This window comes from Lindgomyces ingoldianus (genome assembly GCF_010093535.1).
Source record: "Lindgomyces ingoldianus strain ATCC 200398 unplaced genomic scaffold BDR25scaffold_7, whole genome shotgun sequence".
Classification (NCBI taxonomy): domain Eukaryota; kingdom Fungi; phylum Ascomycota; class Dothideomycetes; order Pleosporales; family Lindgomycetaceae; genus Lindgomyces; species Lindgomyces ingoldianus.
This window is the reverse complement of record NW_022985168.1, coordinates 1232899-1252055: the sequence shown is the minus strand read 5'-3', so window position 1 is coordinate 1252055 and position 19157 is coordinate 1232899. Positions and strand designations below refer to the sequence as shown.

At 50.3% G+C, this 19157-nt stretch overlaps 6 protein-coding genes across 6 annotated transcripts; 3 read left to right on the top strand and 3 right to left on the bottom strand.

Annotated features, from left to right (window-relative positions):
• Positions 1-4246: 4246 nt before the first annotated feature.
• On the top strand, positions 4247-4887 carry BDR25DRAFT_215714 (uncharacterized protein; the record flags this gene model as incomplete). The annotated part of the gene is made up of 2 exons (XM_033684848.1): positions 4247-4569; positions 4635-4887. 2 exons carry the CDS (start codon positions 4247-4249, stop codon positions 4885-4887), a joined length of 576 nt encoding a protein of 191 aa, XP_033551121.1.
• A 3795-nt stretch (positions 4888-8682) lies between these two features.
• Positions 8683-9357, top strand: BDR25DRAFT_195941 (uncharacterized protein; the record flags this gene model as incomplete). The annotated part of the gene is made up of 1 exon (XM_033684336.1): positions 8683-9357. A coding segment is annotated over one exon (675 nt), but the record flags the coding sequence as incomplete, so codon positions are not given.
• Positions 9358-9703: 346 nt separating this feature from the next.
• Positions 9704-10563, bottom strand: BDR25DRAFT_385740 (uncharacterized protein; the record flags this gene model as incomplete). The annotated part of the gene is made up of 1 exon (XM_033697956.1): positions 9704-10563. One exon carries the CDS (start codon positions 10561-10563, stop codon positions 9787-9789), a length of 777 nt encoding a protein of 258 aa, XP_033551119.1. The 3' UTR covers positions 9704-9786.
• Positions 10564-10834: 271 nt separating this feature from the next.
• BDR25DRAFT_385737 (uncharacterized protein) lies at positions 10835-12101 on the bottom strand. Its single transcript, XM_033697955.1, has one exon. It carries the CDS (start codon positions 11868-11870, stop codon positions 11118-11120), a length of 753 nt encoding a protein of 250 aa, XP_033551118.1. The 5' UTR covers positions 11871-12101; the 3' UTR covers positions 10835-11117.
• Positions 12102-13136: 1035 nt separating this feature from the next.
• On the top strand, positions 13137-13550 carry BDR25DRAFT_216032 (uncharacterized protein; the record flags this gene model as incomplete). Its single annotated transcript, XM_033684863.1, has 1 exon — positions 13137-13550. A coding segment is annotated over one exon (414 nt), but the record flags the coding sequence as incomplete, so codon positions are not given.
• Positions 13551-14814: 1264 nt separating this feature from the next.
• BDR25DRAFT_120511 (uncharacterized protein) lies at positions 14815-17158 on the bottom strand. The gene is made up of 2 exons (XM_033683699.1): positions 17096-17158; positions 14815-17024 (listed from the first exon to the last, which is right to left on the bottom strand). Exon 2 carries the CDS (start codon positions 16691-16693, stop codon positions 14852-14854), a length of 1842 nt encoding a protein of 613 aa, XP_033551116.1. The 5' UTR covers positions 16694-17024; positions 17096-17158; the 3' UTR covers positions 14815-14851.
• Between the last annotated feature and the right edge of the window lie 1999 nt (positions 17159-19157).

The window sequence follows — 19157 nt, the reverse complement described above, 5'->3', positions numbered from 1 at the left end:
CCTCCGCAAGCATCGCCGGAGCACCGACAACGAGCCCGGAAGGCGGACACACAAGTATTCAGGTGCCTCGGAATAGTTTAATTGGGCTTCTCGCGCTCCCATCTCAACGAAGGGTCCATGGGAAGTGTAACCAGCTGTGAACTAACGGAGCCAGCGCAAGTGCAGCTATAGACTTTTTCTCGGCAAACACAACATCTTGGGGCAGCGATAGCAACTGAGAGCAGCCACAGACGGCATGCATGGGAGTCTCCTGGGCCTACGGTGGGGTGGCAGCGGGCTGGCAATGACGCCTCGACCGCTCGTCCTTACCATGTGGACGCCAGCCTTCTTCACGAGCAAGAAGGCGATCAGGTGGACCTGCAACCGATGATGACACGGCGCAGAAACGAAGATTGAATAGCAAGGCTGCCTTGTGTAAAGCTAGAGCCTCATTCCGTAGGGTGACGAAGGCGCGCCGTCCGTTCTTGGACACGAAGCAATTAGATAAACGAGCAAACAAAAGAAGAACACCTCAAGGGGACTGCAACCTGGATGAGAAGGATCCGGAATGGTGGCGGTAGACCATAGCAAACCTGCCATCAGAACAAACATTCCGCACCTGCAAGAATTTGGAACAAGAAGCTGCATGATGGATAGTCAAGCTAAGGGGCGTCTGCTCTTGCAAAGCGAAAGCACGCCGCTTTCGCACACACTAACACTCCAAAAGGGAATTGGGGCGAGTCGGGATGGTATGCCGCTGCCGAAGGCCTCGGCGGGACAGTCCAACTCGTATGCAAGGAGCGAGGCCAGGGAGACCGCATAGGCGTGGACGAATGCTATCTCCCATTCAACGACTCTTCGATACCAAGCCAGGGTGACTCTAGGTGGCGACTGTGGAAACAAGCCTTTGCAAAGACCTCAGAGCCCATGATCGCGATCGGTTACTGAGGTCGACCAAGCAGCACCGAAAACTGAAAGATATGGATCGTATGTCGGCGAGGATATTCCACCGAATAATTCCGAGGACTAGCCTTTTCCGCGAAAATGGCGGGCTTTCGAAACTTAGGAGCATCGAAACGGCTTGATCTAAATGACATGCGTTTGATATGTTCTTACACAGTCTCGGAGTGTCTCTTGAATGGCCTCCATGTAAGGAATCGACTGCAGTGCTTGTAGCAGCTGGAAATTCAACACCACGTTGCGAAGTTGTGGCTGGATTTGACAAACGCAACAATTTCAAGGTCCTTCCAACGGTACCATTTCTGTCTCAAGATATACTCCCTGTTTGTCGACGAAGATGCAAGGGTGAGTGTCATTTCTAGTTCTGGGTAGGGGAGTTAAGCCCTCTTGATATTTGATCACAAGGCTTCACTAGCTGGCAAGATTGTCCTGCACATTTCGAAGCACCGCCGGCGAGGTCAAGCGCGTGTGTACCGCTGGATGGTTAAAGTTCTTGGAATGCTCCATTACGGCGCCATTGCTCCTTCCTGGATAACGGTGAACCCTCCTTGGCTCCTTTGGTTCTTCCTGGATTCTTTTGATCTTCCTAGGATCCTTTAGTCTTCCTTGGCTCCTTTAGTCGTCACTAATTCCTTCCATTCTCACTAGGCCTTTGCTCCACATTGCAACTAGTCCTTGTCCGATGGAGGCTCGCACCTCGTTTTAAGCAGGCATATCACCACTTTGGCCGATCTCGGCCTCCTCCTGGCGATCTTAATATGTACCGATTTATCGTCGGAAGAAAAGAAAGTGTTATGCTGGTTTAAGAAGTAGATTATGTGTATGCGTAGTGAAAGAATGGCTTTTTTCCATTACATGCCAACGAAGCTATTAGCACAAAAGTCTAGATCTCAAGATACGACTCGTGCCTGGTGTCGGGAACGATGGCGCCTCAAGCAAAGCCGAAGGTATTTAATCGGAGGGTAATGGTCGGATGCGTCGAATGCCAATTATTATGGCAGTTACCAGTCAAGCATACGACCATGAAGTCGTTAAATAGAAGAGGGCGGGCTACATATCAGCTGCAAGATGGTCAGCTAACGAGTTCTGGATGAAGCTCATGCCAATACAACAAGGTCCATGATAATAGACGTGCATACTTCTGGATCAGGATTGAGAATCCTATTGGGGGCTAGCAACGTGGCAACACGCATGTATCCTCCCGGAAACGTATGGCATTCATTCGATCGATATTGTCATCGCGCCGCAAATGTGTCCTCCTTGGTAAGAATTAACGCCTTCGCGGAAAACTGGTATTGCAATGGCCGAAAGACAGCCTACAAGTGCTTCCTGAAACCCAATACGGTGTCCTTCTCAAGGTGGGGGCTGTTTCCGTTTCCGGGGGAGTTACTTTTTGGGGTAGGTGCTGTTCCTTCCCAGCAGGGACGTTTTGCAGCGACTGGATCAGGTACGGGCCGCAATGCATAGTATTTACAGAATATCGACCCTATATTCTGAACAGCCAATGTCCATCGGTGTCACAAAGTTGGATGTTCTTCGCGTGAGGAGATCCTGTTTGCAGTTTCGACAGTGTCTTCGCCGCTCGTTGCCACAGCCGTGCGTCAAGGAAGGAGGCTGCGGCAGGACGTCGAACGAGGCTTTGCACCCGCAAATCGCTATCCCAATGTCCAGAAAGGAGCACCAGGAGCTTCAAGCTGTCCCTAAGCTCCTTGATCCGCTGACAAGGCTTACCATCCTGTGCTAGAGACACGGGGGTGGTGGGTTGGGGCAGTACGTAACAAGGCGGCCGCCATGTAGAGCGCCAGAGGACTCTGCAAGCTCTAGTACTCTCGTCCCAACACCGCTTGACTCCAGAATAGCTTCGAGATACCGAAATCCTCAACGCGTGATAACTGTTAAAGTGTTGGGGGTAACCCCGCATGGTGCCGGACAGAGCCTGCATCAAGGGCGCCAGGGGCACAGTACCATAGCAAGGGACTTCCTCGAGACTGCTTTGCAGAACGATGCTACGGCCCCTAGAAGGCGAAAACAGGGGTTGTGGGATTGCGAGTGCGAAAATGGCCCTGTCCGTATTGCAGGTGTTGCAAGGCTGAGAGTGATGGTGGAGGGGGAACAGTGGCTGACTTAGGCGCGTTCCAACAGGTTAATTGCTCGCCAGCCTCAAGCTAGCAACCCGGAGCGGAAACACGCGACGCAGGCCACCAACAACCGCGCATCGGGTGCTAAAACACATCAGCTCGCATAGGATAATTTACATCTGGCCATCCTCCTCCGTCTACGAATGAACACAGTGTCACTTCGCTCCTGGTTGCTGTGCCGATCTCAACACCACTTCGATCCATATGAACGCTAGTTGAAGGTCTGCAGCCCTCGGTTGGTTACATGACACAGGCAGCATCTTACCTCAGAGTCTGTCAAGAGCCTACGATACACAGGACCCGAAATTAAAAGAACAAGAGCTGTGCACACAGCAGACCCACCCGCTCTAGTGCTGTCCCGTCCTCACCAGCTCCCCACATATTCTCCTATTCCAAACACGCTTGATCGATTACCCAGGCGAAGCTGTAGATCTGTAGCATCTACACCGTTGATCGATTCCTCCAAGCTTCCTGAAACTGCACAGCACGGCGCGGATCCTTTAAGGTTATCCGTCCTTTGCTGATTCTTGATCCTTGACTTGAATCACTGTGCCATCACCACAGGCCGTGCCTCGATAAGAACAACAAGCAGCTTCCCTCGTTCCCACGAGCCCAACAATTTATCTTCACACCAGACCTACCTTCTTCATCCTCTCCCTTCTTCCAGTCGTCGCGCCGATTACTACAAAACCCATCTCTTCTTCCCCTCCTTAAGTATGTGCATTGCACCGACACTGTCCACCTCATCACAAATGCCAAGACTGGTCGTCGTCTTTGCGCTTTGACCAGAACGCTCCTTCTGCTGTTGCGATAGCTTAGAGCAAGTCACGAGGGCTCCTGTCGCGGTCAATTTCTAGCGAAAGTATCATAAAGTTCACGGATTCGACTTCTCCGTAACCCTCTTGCGACAGCACAACATCCAATCCACCTCACCCTCTCACACGATCACGGGAATCACAGCTTCGTACTACATACTTTACGGCTACACGCGCAACTCTTCGGGAGTGAGTAGAGCGCCGGACCGCTGCACTTAACGTCTCTCGGCTTCTTGTAGGCAAACAGACCAGCTTTCGGCTTTCTCTAGCGTTCAACGCAACATAAGAGCGACAAGCTCTCATCCCGCGTACTCAACACACTTCGCACTTTACGCAATTTTTCATCAAGCAGCAATGGCCGTTCTCAACAACCTCCGACCAGTCCCAGTTCATGACCCGGTCCTCGAGTCCGCTGACATGCTCCCCAAAGTCAGCGCCACTCGCCTTCTTCGCGCCTCCGGGGCAGAAAATCAGGCCCTCGTCGATATCCATGAGCTCCTCATCCGGCTTTACATACGCAATCGCAACCAGCATCGCCGTAGCCACTGGTTTAAGAGCCTCTGTCAGTTCAGGAAACAGCTTGGCCTTCTGATTGGCGAGATCGAGAATAGCAAGACAAGTGCCCTCCAGCAGCGTCTCCGCTTCTGGGATGAGCGGTGTATTCACCAGTGGTACCTGTAAGTCCTCACCTACCCCCTTCTCCTAGAAATTAGCCTGAAGCTTTTGCTGACGCTATTTAAAGCACTTTCACTCAGCTCGTTGCTGCTGGCCAGTTTGCGGTCATGGGGCTGGTGCTCATGGCTGCCACAGCCCGAATCTGCAAGATCTCGGGCATAACCGAGTTCTATGAGGAGATCGGCTCCGAGGACATGAAGGCGGTCCTCCGGAGTGTAGATGAGGGTACCCTAGTAGAAGGATGGGGGGAGTTGGTGGCGGAGGAGCAAGAGGAAGAGGAGGGCATGGATATGGGGGTCGTGATTCAGCGTGACGAGTAGCTTCTTTCTGAACATGTTCTTTTTACAAGGGGCTGAACTGGATCTGGAGTTTTGCCGGCTGCTGCGGCGACGGCGGCCTGGGTGGGTTTTCGAGTTTGTTTCTTAGCGTGAACGGGAATACCAAAAGCCTATCTTACAATTCAACCCCTTTCTCCAAGTAATAGTGTGGTATTTTAGCGGTGTTAAGGACGAACAGGATGGGCTAATGGGTTCAATAGCATTTTAACGGGGGATGCTTCATTGTTTCATCTACTTCGAGGAATCGACATCCCTCTATTGAATCAATATGATAGTGGAGCTCGGACAGGAGCTAAAGATAGCAATAAAGTTTGGTAATACTGTTTTCGGGCGTGAGTGACGAGGTATGGAGCCCATTGAGGTTTTGTTTAAGTCGCGTTACTATCGCTGGAATGTAACGAAGGTAGAAGCACTACCACTCTTGCGTAAAAGACTATTAAATCAAGTATGATCGGAATGTTCCTTGCTGGGGTAGGCTTGGCGAGCTTCTGGACCGGTTCTGCTTTGAGATTGGAGAAGGAACTTGGACTAGGAGTATGGTCGCCGCAGGTGCATGACAGAAACCAAGACATTGCTATGCTTGGAGTCTTCAGGTTTATAATGTCATGGAAGGTTATATGAAACTTGCTAGTTCAGACATTGCTTTGTACCTCGTTGCTGTACTTCATTTCACTGCCTTATGAATAACTATCTCGCAAGGCAATAGCAGTTATACATTGTGCTTTAATTTTAATGAAGGGGATCTAGTACGGATTTCGTCGCCGAGTTGAGTTCGGAAAAAGTAATTACGGAATAAGCCCTTCAGAATTATCACAGTGGTCTCCGAGAGTAGACGACTAGGCATTATAGCGAAGCTGACGGCGATGTTTAGCTTTTAGGAATCACCAACAGCAATATAAATGACAGAGAGAAACCTCAACCGTATGAGTTGAGTGTACTTTTGTGAAGGCGATTTTAAAATAATTGCCATGCACAACGCATTATTAAGGATTGTCCTAATGGGCATGACAGAACTTAGATAGGCTTAGCAGCTCTTTCTAATTCTGGTTCCACTTTGTGGCATCATTAGGGCGATAGGAAAGAATAGGTTGCGAAAGGATTCCTAACATTTCTGCTACGTAGTGAGTCTAGCCACATCCCACCGATTGTTCACACCGGCCATCCAGTTGGATTCACCCAACATGTCAATAGGAAACAAAATCACTATAGTACCAGAACACAATTTACATGGTTTTAAGGGTCACCGGGGAACTTATGAAGAAGAAAGCAAGCGCCCAGGCCGATGTCGGTTGAGAATTAGAAGGAGAAACACATGCCTCCACCGTTCAGCCCTGAGATCGTTAATTGTACGGCCACGATGGGTTATAGAAATTTCTGAGAATAAAAAAGTTTTCAAATCTACTTCATAATATAGGATTCAATTGAAATGTAGCTGCAAGAAAATCTCCCTTCTTCAAATACTACCCTAAATTAATGCGAAACGCTATCATCGCGACTCATGCCAACTTTGGAAGTGCTTCGCCCCCGAATTCCCGAACATTATTTCGGTCGATATCCTCGAATTTTCCCTCGAATTTTAAGCCTTTAGGGTCAAACTCCCGGGTGACTGTCTCCCGTACCGGTTTCGTTGCAAGTCATGCCATCGTCTGTACATTCCCTTTAACACCGGTATATGAGTCTATTCTCCATTAAGAATCTTCAATCCGAAGTCCCTTTCCCACGCCAGTCCATAAGAGTTTAATCTTGAATCTCGCGTCGTCTAGTCGTTGCAGAAAGGTTGCGAGATGGACTTCCAAGGCTAGATTTATATGGTTCTAAGCCTTGGGTTGAATATTTCTGAGAGGAGACCACTCAACCTTAGTCATTTTAGCAGAGCCTGTCCGAGGTCTCAGATTTGCTCTGAATGACTCAAATCAAGTGGTGCTGGTATGTCTTGATGATCACATTCCTTCACAACGGTTTATACATCCACCTGCACCCTTTGCTCCAAACTTGAAAATTGGCCGAGGTTCATACTCTATTTGTGCTCCACACTTACAGTGTTATTACCGATGTCCGCCCAGTTAGGGCAGAGCGTAAAACCATAAGTCTTTTAAACTACAGAGATCCATAGTCCTTCCCTTGCATGGTCGTCAGCGTGCGGTTTTGATAGACATCCGCACCCATTTTGAATTGTGAGAATTGCCTTTCTTATATGGAACAGTTAGAGCCCACAGCGAAGACAATGAGCGAAAAGAGTTTTCTGTCATCTCGCTTTATGTATCGGCGAACGCGGGTAGTTGGAGTAGTTGACATACTGCAGGTCCTCATTGAGTTCGAATACAGGATGTTGAGAGTGGCAAAAGGTCAACCTACTACCAAGCACAGCAGAAGGGGATGTATAGGTGGATAAAATACACGCGCGACAGAAGATGGGCTGGATATGGTTTTGCTTTGGGCCGGAGGTATGATTTGGAAGGGATGTTAAATCAATAATTAGGTTAGTCAAGCGCGGAAAGATAATATGAGATGAAAATTGATTAAAAAGGCTGATGGAAGAGATGAAATTTCGTAGAGTCAATCTCATGGCCACCAGGAGCCCCTTTTATTGTGATAGCCTGCAGAATCGTTTAGGTTGCTTCGTACGAACAATCGACAGCTTTTAGTCAAATCTTTTATTACACGGGAACTACGAAGTCCCATCCCATAACTAGGATGGCGACGCGCTAGGAGACTGTTGTAACTTCCTTCCACCAGATTTGGCCACTGCGTTACGTTGCTAGCAGGTTTCAGCATTCTGATCCCCTTCCTTTTCTTCATCTTCCATCTTTTTGTTTGTTAAGTGATACGCCTTGTATTCGGTGCAGCCGGTATTCCATGCAGTCCATTGCCAAAGCGCGGGCAGGGCTGAATACATCGGCTTTCCATCCTGCCGTCCTGCTGTGCCCTGCATTCGACAATGTGAAATTCTCTGGTGATCGGCGGAAAAGCGCATCGGAACAAGGCTATAGCTAGAGCAAATTTCGTCTACTATGTGCCCCCTCAACCACGGTGGGGGCTTCGTTTGCCTTAATGCCTTCATTGAACAAACTTTGCGAGATCTTCGTCACCAGAAAATTGACTCAGATAGTGAGCCAGGAGCCAGTTGCACACCAAGCTAGAGCAAGACATGTCCACCTCTGATCCTCTAGGCAACCACGATAGTCTAGGTCCCTTTCTTAGTCCAGAGAGTCGTGCTGAATGTCAGCACAAAATAATGGTGATGAATGTGGCAGGTATGTGGCTGGAAATCGTTTCAGCCGCAACTCGACCTAAACCTAGACCTTCCCACTACTATACCAAAACCATCCCTCACGATCGGAAACAGGAAAGCGAACAACTCAGACTATCAACGCAACTCAGCGCCACACGCGTACCGAAACATTAATTCATCTCCCCAAGTCGCCGAAATAACCTCAACATCACGAAACAATGCCGCCCAAACGTCGTAAGTCGACGTCATCTGAGGTAGCAGCCCCTGTACCCAAGCGACGCAGCCCCAGAAACACGTCTCGCTCTGCCGATGCTCCTGCAGAACCAGGCTTTGAACCAACATCTGCAAAGCCGAAGCCGAGTACCAAAGCCAAAAAGGCGACAAAAATCAAGCCCTCAAAGTCTGCAAATCCCAAAAAGGAAGCTAGTCCCTCCCAACCAAGCCCGCCCCAGACTTCACTCAACATTACTCAAAATTCCGGGAATTATCCAGTTAATTTCCAGCACTACCCATGCCCTTCAGCTGTAGGAAGCGAGACAAAGTCGACGCTAGTGTTCACCCATGGTGCAGGTGGCACCCTCGCTGCGCCTGCCGTGGTGAATTTCTGCACCGGGTATTCCAGTTTGAGAGATGTATATGCATTTCAAGGGAGCATGAATCTGAAGTCCCGGGTTAGGGGATTTCACGCTTGCGTCGAACAGCTTCGGAACCGCAAGTTGATTACAGAGAAAGGGGAGTTAGAGTTGGTGTTGGGTGGCCGAAGTATGGGGTCTCGCGCTGCCGTCATTGCTGCAACGGAGACCATATCATCCTGGAGAGAAGAGTCGGCAGGTAAAGAAGATCAGAAATTCTCACTAATCTTAGTATCGTATCCACTTGTGGGTCCGAAGAACGATATTCGAGATAAGATATTACTAGATCTTCCACAAAAAGCTAGAGTATTATTTGTCATCGGTGAGAGAGACAGTATGTGTCCGCTCAGCAAACTCAGTGAGGTCAGGAAGAAGATGGAAGCGGAGAGCTGGCTTGTTGTAATCAAGGGTGCAGATCACGGTATGCACGTTAAACCAACCAAGGCAGAAAAAGCTTTGGGGGTGATGGTGGGGAGAATTGCGGCCGAGTGGGTTGGTGGGGAGAGACTGGCAAAGAAGAAAGATGAGAAGGAGGTGGCGGTTGGGTGGGATGGAGAAAGTGAAGAGGTCACGCAGGGTACATGGGAGATTACGGCATAGCCGGAATCGATTTACTGGAAATGTGAAAGGGATACTGGACACGGAGGAGGACTTAAGTTGACGGTAGGTCAAGATTCCATACGTAGTCTAAGTCAATCCCAGCAATTGTTTCTCGGCGCATGGAAGATAATACTGAACTCACGTCCATGGATGTTCATATTTCGAACAAGTGCACGATGTGATACGATGAGATTACAGGCAAAGACCAGTACGTGAATTGAAAGACTCCTAAGAGGTGGGAGCCGTAGGCCCTACTGTAGGAGGTGAAAGAAGTCCGGTGTGAGAAGAAGCTGGGTTATGTGCGCCACTCCTCATACTTACCGTTTGGAAGTTCATTTTCGGTGAAACCCTTTGGCGTTGTAGATCCAAGGGCCTCGATGGGTCCTATCTTCGAGGATCTGTGGTTCTTAAATGTATCTAAGAGAGCTTGTTTTGCTCCTTAGCTTCAAATAATGGAGTTGGGATGTAAGGTTTGGGTTCATCCAGCGTCGAAAAACGAGCTCGGCCTTTTACGTTTCGTTTCTTCTTCGTAGGAGTCGACACGCGGTGCTGTCTCAATCTGTGCCTTCTGCGAGCATCTGCTAGTTTGAATGCTTGCTCGCATTCTGCATGGAGCTGGCGAATATGTCTTTTCTGGTTCCCATTCCGGTACATCTCCTTGAAACCCACCCCGCAGAATTTACATGTAAGAGTCAACTCTTCAAGGGGGGTTGCGCTTGCCGGCCCAGATCTACTTTGGCCGGCGGCTTGGGTTTCCTCCTCACTATTCGTCCCTATGGGCAACGCATTGGGTATGCTGAGTTCTTGGTCTTGTCTCATTCCAGAGGCGGGCCGTTCCCCTTGGGAACGAGGACTAATTGCTTCAGCATAACTTGGTGGTGTCTCATATGTGTCATACGGAGTAAACGACGTTGTAGCTCCGACAGTAGGATGCTGAACGAATTCCGGTGTTGCATTAGATCCATACCCGCTCTGGCTTTGGAGTCCGTAGTAGTTCTGCTGCCCCCAAGGATACATAGGATGCGGATCTCGATTAATCGACGGAGGCGTTGGTAGGACACCGGTCCAAGAAAAAAGTTCCGTCGATGCCGCTGGATGCTTCTCTTTGAGTGGAGGAGCGAAGAACGGATCACGATAAGATGTGGAACTTTGGGGCGCACTTAATGAAGCCGACCATTTAGGCTCTTCGGGCATAGGTGAGTACAAGTCAATGTCGGAAGCGAGGGAGACTTGTTTTGCCCGTAGTACTTGCTTGATGTCGTCTACTGCATCAAGGAGTGGGACGACAAAGACATCGTTGAAAGGGCCATCAGCAACAACATGTCCGTAGACTTCGAATGAACTCTCATTGATGACCCAGGAGCCAGAGCTGCCCGCAGGTAATCCTGCTTTCTTAGATAAAGTCGAGCAATGCTGGAAGAGCAGGTATCTGAGCCATCCTCCAGTGTTAAAGTATAGAGTTCCACAAATTTTAGTCCCAAAGGTAGCAGAGCAAGGGTTGGGAGGCCAGACAGAATGGCCTTTCTTGGATTGCCGCTAACCACTACTAAAACGTTGCAGGGACCTTTGGTAGCTATGGCCTTTTTATCAGCCCCCTTGAAATCCCTGCCCCGGCGGGAAGCGCCAGAATCGAGTCCACGCAAATAATTTCGTTTGTAGAAGAGCCGATCCATGTCTTTAATCAGAGCCCAATCCCGGTTTAGTGCCTCGAACGTACGAGGCCTTGTGAAGATGCTCCAAACATTAGACTATGATGGCCCAAGGTCGACAACATCGACCGGTTCTTCAGCGAGCCCGGAGGTATAGCGGAAGGAGTCTGTATCCGGCATCTCTTGATCAGCGCTGTTTTCTTCATCTGAAGACGTATCTAGGTCTGGTGACCATTTCATCTCGGCTAGGTCGCTCTGGCTATGATCACTTCCATCAAGAATATAGCCAGCTATAAAGCCACACAGTACGAAGTCACCGTTAGCCTTCACAATCTTTACGATACCCCCTATGGTACCATACCGAGTTTCTTCTGGTCTCGAAATCTTGATTAAGGCGCTAGAAGACCACCATCTATCATTAACAAGATCCATCAACGCGCCGTAAACTCCCGCTATAGCTTGGGTATTCTGGGTTCGTAGCGTTTGGCCAATGACGGTGACATCGAATTGTGTTTGCGAGCAGTCATTGGGACAACATATCGATTTGGCCATAGTTTGTTGGAAGAACTTCTTCACTCGTTTAGAACTCTTTTCTGGACGTAGGACAACAATCCGTGGTTTTGCGTCAATATAATCCCCTCCAAGGACCGTAAGGCGTATTGCCATTGGACGATATTCTCGACCTCGTATACGCACGCACTCGATCAGCGGCCCTTCCACTCGCTCTACAACATCTTTGAAGCGATCCAAAGCTGTCTGATCCACATTCTTATCAAAGTTCATCAGACCCCTGAGCGCGGCGATTGTGAAGGTTTTTAATGGTTTGGGATTGTTCGAGGTCGGCCCATGCATAGCATTGATCTGATCTTGAATTGCCCAGTTGCTCGACCTTTTCTGGTGTACTTGCTATACTTGTTGCACAACTTGCATATCCTGAGTATGATAATTTGGGCCCCGCCGCCTCTTGCGAAAACGAACTTTCCATGGTACTAACTACGAGTTGCAGAGCAACAGTAGGCAAGCATGTGAAGGGAGCGCGATTCGATTTAAAAAGCCATTGTTGGAGTACTGGTGATGCTGACAACTTCTAGTGACTTACGGCCCGGAGGAACCGGTCACAGTCCTTTCATGCGAGCGGGGAGGATATGCTCAACCTGGGGCAGTACGCTCAGCCACAATCCTTCAGAAGCACCAGGGGAGGTCGGTAAGGTTGAGGTATCCAATCAACTCGACGGTCTCGAATCCTCAGCTGAAAAGCAAATCTTAGGCGAAGTGTGATTAGACTATACTAACCTAATTGAGGGGCTACGCCACCAGGATCTGCGTCAACCATTTTGTGCCCGCGTTATTCTCATCAGTATAACTTTGGCGATAAAAAGCGCCGTCATGGACAATCCGCGTTGTTTGGTTTCAAAGGCACTGCTTCTAGGTATTCTTGCTGCATTGTCCTCCTTGGCGAAATGTCAATGGACGTTTCTTTTGCATATCCTCTCCACGATGTTGCTGATGCTGATCTCCAGAGCCTCGCGCAGACTCTGTAGAATTGGCAGTTGTGTGGGTTCTGTGATAATCAGCCATCATGTTCACAAGGCCACTGTCCTTGGAGCCGAGCTAAAAGACTTGGGAGGTTCTGGTCCTGGTACAAAGAGACGACAGGAGCATATGTACTTGAGCTCTTCACCGAGAACCCAGCATTGAGAAGTCATAATTACCTTCTAGACATAATCCGACTGATTAAAGCCAAGCCAAGCGTCTCGCGAGCACAATTGATGCAAGAATACTTTTCAACTCGAGGGGACAAGGAAAAGAAACCCCCTAACCCAGCGGACTAAAGCCGAGCAGTTAACACTACTATATTCATCCTGTTCATAGTCAACTACACACTTTCCCATCACTCCTCAAGCTTTTTGGATCATGAATATCTACTAATTCCATGGAGAAATGACATATCCATCAATCGTTTCATTTCAGAAGCTTTCCCATTACACTGCAGTGTTAAAGGAGAATCTCCTTGCAAGTCAGTCTGCGGATGAGGGAACGTCAGTTAGCGATTTTGTCACAAGGTTCGCATTTGGTCCCAACATCGGAAGGAATAATATGAGCTAATAGATAATTAGAGGAAACATACCCCGAGAATTGGCATTAGAGGTCTTGGATACGATCCACAAGGTGCTTTTCCCACAAGATCGGAGCTCCCAGGCTCTTCTCTCATCTCTCGTATCTCGAGGGTCTTTTGATGAAGATTTCCTTCGGTATGAATCCGCAAGATACCGGGAAGAGGACGAAAAAGAAAGCTCCTATCATTATTTTGGCTCCCAGCTTGCTGGTCTTTATGACGAATTTCAGAATCCAACACTGAGGGGTTGGTTCCAGAAGTGGTTGGAGAGGAAGAGCGGAGCGAGATACGCAATGATGGCAACTCTTATCGGCGTTGGGATTGCCTTTGTGATTGGTATATTAGGACTAGGGGTTGCCACATTTCAAGCTTGGGTCGCATATCAGCAGTGGAAGCATGCGGCAAGCACTAGGTGAATTGATGGCGTTTGCCCATTGTGATATGAAACGACGTTTGAAGCGATGAACGATTGGGTACGCATTCACCTTGATGAAATAAATATATAGATGTGACTAATGAGCATAATTTTAACGAAAAACTGGTTCCAGAATTAGCGAAGAGCACTAAAAGAGCTCCCGAAATGTTTTCGCTTATGGGCGTGTTCTGAATCAGCACGTGATCAGTGTTTGTAACTAGCGCGAGCTACAGTTCACTTCCCCACCAGCTTCCTTCTATTCCAAGCTTATTCAAATTCTGTCTTCCAAGCCTAAGCCCTGTTATTCTCCCGGGAAGTCTCAAATCTTTGTACGAGAGAGGCGTGTTAGTGTGTGAAAGTGGCTGCATCTCTAGGCTGTTGGTTCACTGCAAGGCTGGAGTAGTCCAACACACCACGGCAACAACTGCCGATCTTGTTCGGTTCGGCATATTTGCCGGTATCGGTGTGGAGAAAGCGATACCGATTTGTGGAGCCGGACAGTGAAGTTGTGGAGATTGGAGCCAACCTAGGAACGGAGTTAGGTGTTCCCAGATTGTTGGCGGCGCAGGTACGAGAAATCTCCACCGCCATGTGCCAGAGACCTCCAAACAACCTCAGGATCGGGTCAAACTTGAGAAGATAATCGATTACAACTACATTCCAATAAGATCCGCGGAAGATCGGATTTATTTCCTAACACATCTGAAAACTTCTCTTTAATGTAGACTTATCACCTAATCAAAATGCTATGCAACCGGAATTCTCAGTGAAACCATTCAAACAAACCCCAAAGCGCCACTCTGCAAGACATGGGTACTCGTAACAATGATTATGATGTTGATGTTGATTCCATTCGCCTTTCCTTTTCGTCTGAAGGGGTATCGAGTTCCTAATCTCTGCCGGCATCATATCTCAATCCTGATGCATGTGTACCGTATTCTACGTAAAGACGAAAGTCTGTATATGCGTTTTCTTGCTCGCATGGGAGCACTCTTCGAAGTCTGAAACCCCTATTCAGTAACATGGTCCGCGTAGTAATTTATGGATCCACACCGGTGGTTGTGTGCCACAAAACTGGCTTCCTTTTTGGCATTCATATCGGAGATCTCCAACCGAGGAAGCCAAATAATGCCCTATTCTTCTGGCTGGGCAACGGTTCAAAGAAACACCAAGAGCCATCTGGCCAGATCGTACGGATAGATAAAGGTGTCCGTCGACACCTTCTCTAAAATGGGCGGCGGGATGTAGATTAACTGCAGCCTTGCTTCTCGGACGGATTTGGTGGTTTGGATAATTCAAGGATTAAAATCCATAACCCGGTCCCACAGGATACTTTTGATCAGCTACATAGTACGTCTGGGATTGTGCTTGGGTATGATACTGAGCCTGCGCATGGGGTTGGCCATAACTCTGTATCGGAACTGGGGCCGAGGCCCTACGTTGAGGATCGTGTTGCTGAATCGGGCTATTTGTTGGGTTATGGACCGGGGTTTGGCTAGGAGGACTGTGAATGGGGAGATCGAATACGTGGGGTTGCGGAACCTCATAGGTAGGCTGTTGTGTCGCTGGTGTATGATGAGACGAGGGGTATTGGACGGTCGGGTTTTGCTGGTAATTCTGCTGAACCGGAAGTCCATGAGTTTCAGGGGGATAATGCTGGGTCGATTGTTGATGCGGGGCGTACTGCTGAGTTGAGGGTGGTGGCTGAGGTGAATATTGCTGATTATGTGCCTGTTGGGCGGGATATTGTTGAGACGGAGGTGGCTGAGAGTGATATTGCTGATTTGGAGCTGGTTGCCGAGTAAATTGCTGCGCTGAAGTGCTTTGTGGTGGATATGGCTGACCCGGGTGATGCGGCGTATATTGGGAGGCTGTTCTCTGTGGTGGTGCGTAATGCTGGGTTGACGAATACTGCTGAACTTGTCCTCCGTGCCAATATTCTGTAGGCATTTGCATTTCAAGCGGACTATGAGTCTGGGTGATTCCTTGAGTTGCGGTACCAACAGCCGGGTGTTGAATATGGTTGGGTTGTAATTGCTGGGAGTAGCTTGCCACCAATGGCATGTCCTTGCTCTCTTCATCCTCCAAACTGACTTTCCATCCGGTGAGTAGTTCTGGTCGGGGCTGAATGTCGGCCAGCTTTGAGTCCTGGAACGGACGTTTCAATTTCCCACTAACGACATCCTCGAGGCTGTAATATGAGATGATATGATGGTGCGTGCCTTGGTACTTTACGGAAATTGTCTTCTTCATCAGTCCTCCTTCCTTAAACTCGTAGCTATCCACCAAGGAGCCGCAGAAACGGCGCTGTTGATCTGGGGTCAGGCTTTGCGCGAAGTTGGCGTAGACCTTGGCTGGAGGCTCAGTCGTTGGAGTAATATCGCCAGCAATTCCGCCATCAAATGGGTTCTCGTACTCATCTTCAGCATTATTCACGCTCTCACCGGTGTTGGTAATGGACGGGCTTGTGCTTTCTTTCCGCTTTCGCTTGCCACCACAGGATGGGTTTAGTGCTGCCTTCTTTTCCTCTGGTTTGAGGGCTCGGACAAGTTGACGATAAATAAGGCAGTTGTTCATGACTCGGCTAGGGGACCAGTGAACAGCATCCGTCCAGCGTTTTATTCCTGAAGCGTTCTCCTCGTACACAAGTACCGTTCCAGAGGTGAGCATTTCTGCTCGCTCCTTGTCGTGCGGCCGACGGCTGATGTGACTAAGACGTCCCTGAAGCGCAGCTTCAACGACAGTCATGGCATCCTTTGTCGTGTCCAAGAAGCCATGCCAGGTTGGCTTAAAGGCAGGCTGGGCCTTGATCAAATTCCCAGCAATACTTTGTCGTGGTGGAGGCGGAGTCGATGAATGCGTAGACCTTGTTACAGCCTGATTGGACAAGTGTGAAGTGGCAATGGAATGGTGACGTGGGTGCACACTTTCCGGCGCCTGCGGCGCTTGTGATGCAAAGTTGGCATAGAGCGAGGGATCAAATACGTTTGAGTACCCCTGTGGGGGAGTATTTGGTTGTTGTGGGGGCCAACTCCAGGAGTCCACATCGCCATAACCCTCCATCTTTTGGACACCTGTGAGTGACAGATGATTTGGACCAAAAGATGGCATCGTCAGAGGCGATGCTCTAATCCCTTGTAACATGGGGAAAGCTTTAAAATGGAAGAAGGTTGAAGAGATCGAACGAGTGGTCGTAGTCGAGATATTAATAAGTCCCGGGTAGACGAATGGGCAAGAGAAGACAGCTATGGCAGGGCGGAGCCAGGATCATGTGACGTAAGGGAGGCTCAAAGGCGGCTCTGTGTCGACACTACGGAAGGATATTTTCCGAGAAGAGAGTAGAGTATGGTGATGAAGTGAAGATGGGGAGATTTCAAACCTCCGGAAAAGTTTTTAAGTGATACACCCTCTTCAATTGGCAGGACGTCGATCAAGGGACCGACGCCCGTAGGCTTCCGTCAAACGCCACAGAATACTTTGGAGCTATCAGTTAAGCACATGTAGAGGGGAATGGAATCTGGTTCAGTGCGCTTGGCCGGCTCTTACCTATTTAAAATGAACCGGACCAGATGAGAGCTAGCGAATGAGGAGAGACTTCAGACAGGGTCTCCAAGCCTTCAAAGAATGGGTGACGTCTGATGGAGTGGGACAGGACCGTGGTCGCGGGGCAGTGAGGTTGACGTCTGGTGCGTTCCGGAGCCGTCTAATTCACGATGAGGCTGAGTAAGTGGTGGAGCGAGGAGGTAACTTTGTTCCAGAAGGAAGCAGCGAGTGCACAGTGACTTTTGGACGAATTGCTGAAGGCTGGAGCACGTTTGAAGAGTCAATTTGTGAATAAATACGAGGCGAGGATGGTTGTGAGGGGTACATACCAGCAATGGACACAGAATGGGTGGAAGCAGTCAAGCAAAAGTCAGTCCACAGGTACCAGCGACGTGGAGAGGTGATATGTGATTTGTGATATTTGCTGGGCCGAATTGCGTAGCGGGCCAAGGATGTTCTCGGGGCAGAGCAGCCACAACGGATTCTCGGGCAATAACAATGAAAGGAGGGATAGTGGCATCAGGGTAATCACGAACAGGCATAGGCGTCTTTTACACGCGAAGACGCGCTACGAGGCTTGAGGGGACCGTGGATATTGGCTGGCCGGGAGAAATTGGACGTCCTGCCCTTTTCCGAGTCCTGCACAGGGTAGATACCTGGAATGGCGTCGAGGGCTGGCAGTGCGGGACTTGTCGACGAACAATGGTAGAGCAGGTAAAGCGTGAACAGCAATAACGCACGACGGCGAGGATAATAAGAGCAGTACATAGCACGTCGCTGTGAGGGCCGGGGCAGCAGCAGCTTCTCTGCGGCCATGACACACTACGCTGTCTGGCGGCTTGGAGGGTTTGCCTGCTTCGGCTGGCGTGCTGTTGATAGGATGTGCGGAGCGTCTTGATCGCCCCTGTTGGCTGCTGCTGCTATGCCCTGAACGGCCGTGGTCCTCAAGCGTGAAGCAGCCCTGCTGGGGATGTTCGCCTCCAGCCCCAACTGCCCGTCCACACGTTCTGGCCCTTGAGACGATCGCCGCCGAGGACAGAGCTGCTCCCTGCGTCCCCACCGCCAATTGCACCATCGCCGACCGGGGGCCCCCCCATGTCGAGGACCCAGCGTCAGCACAGAGCATCACGTTCCTGGTCGGCGGCGGGAGCAGAGAATTTAACAAGTGAGGAGGCCGGGCCGCCCGCGCTGGAGTGAGCGTCTGCTGAGCGGCGGACGCTCGGGGCGGGTGCGAGCATCACAAGGACAGCTCGGGCAGTGTGGCTTTTCCGTGGCAGAAGGTCCAGCTCTGCAGCAGACCAGGCCCGAGGTCGGATGTTTGAGAGGAAGAGTGCGGAGAAGCAGACAAGAGACAGGCGGGCCAAGACCAGGTGCAGGACAGGTTGCAGCGCGCCGCGACAGGGATGGGGGCAGACGTCAAACATGGCCAGCCGGACGGCAGAGGACTCACAGACATCCGTTCTGGAGCTAGCTGGCGACCGTCGTCGTGCTCGAGGCGATAGGATCGCGGAGTCGGGAGGACGCGCTATGTTTCAAGCCTCGCCCAGTCCTCCCTGGCCGGCTTCCGACGAGTCCTCCCAGACCCGTGAATTCTGCTCCCCTCCGGCCGCCCATTCACGACGCTCTCCCTCCCAGTGAGCGAGCGGACGCCAGGGGCCGGCGGGGAAGGGGGAGTTCCTCAGAAGACCACCAGCGAGCCGTGAGGGTGCAATGGCCGCCCGGCAACTGCAGCAGCCTGCTTTGGGACGAGCAAACCACGCATCGTCCTCGCCAGCAGGACGCACAAGCACAACGGCCTGCGGAGCCTGGGGGAGCAGCGCCAGGGAATCCATGCTGTGGTCGCAGAGAGGCATGAGCGGTCCAGGTGCCGCAGGCTTCAGACGCACGTCCCATCACAGACAAGACTCCCACCACCGCCAGCGAGACAGAGCGCGAGACAGCTCCCTTCCGCCCCCGCGAACCTCCCACTGACCCCCGCGCGCGAGCACCTGAGCACTGCTTGTGGAATTGCCTTCTGTTCTTCTAGAAGACGGGGGGACCCGCTGCACTGGACGGCCTGCTCAGG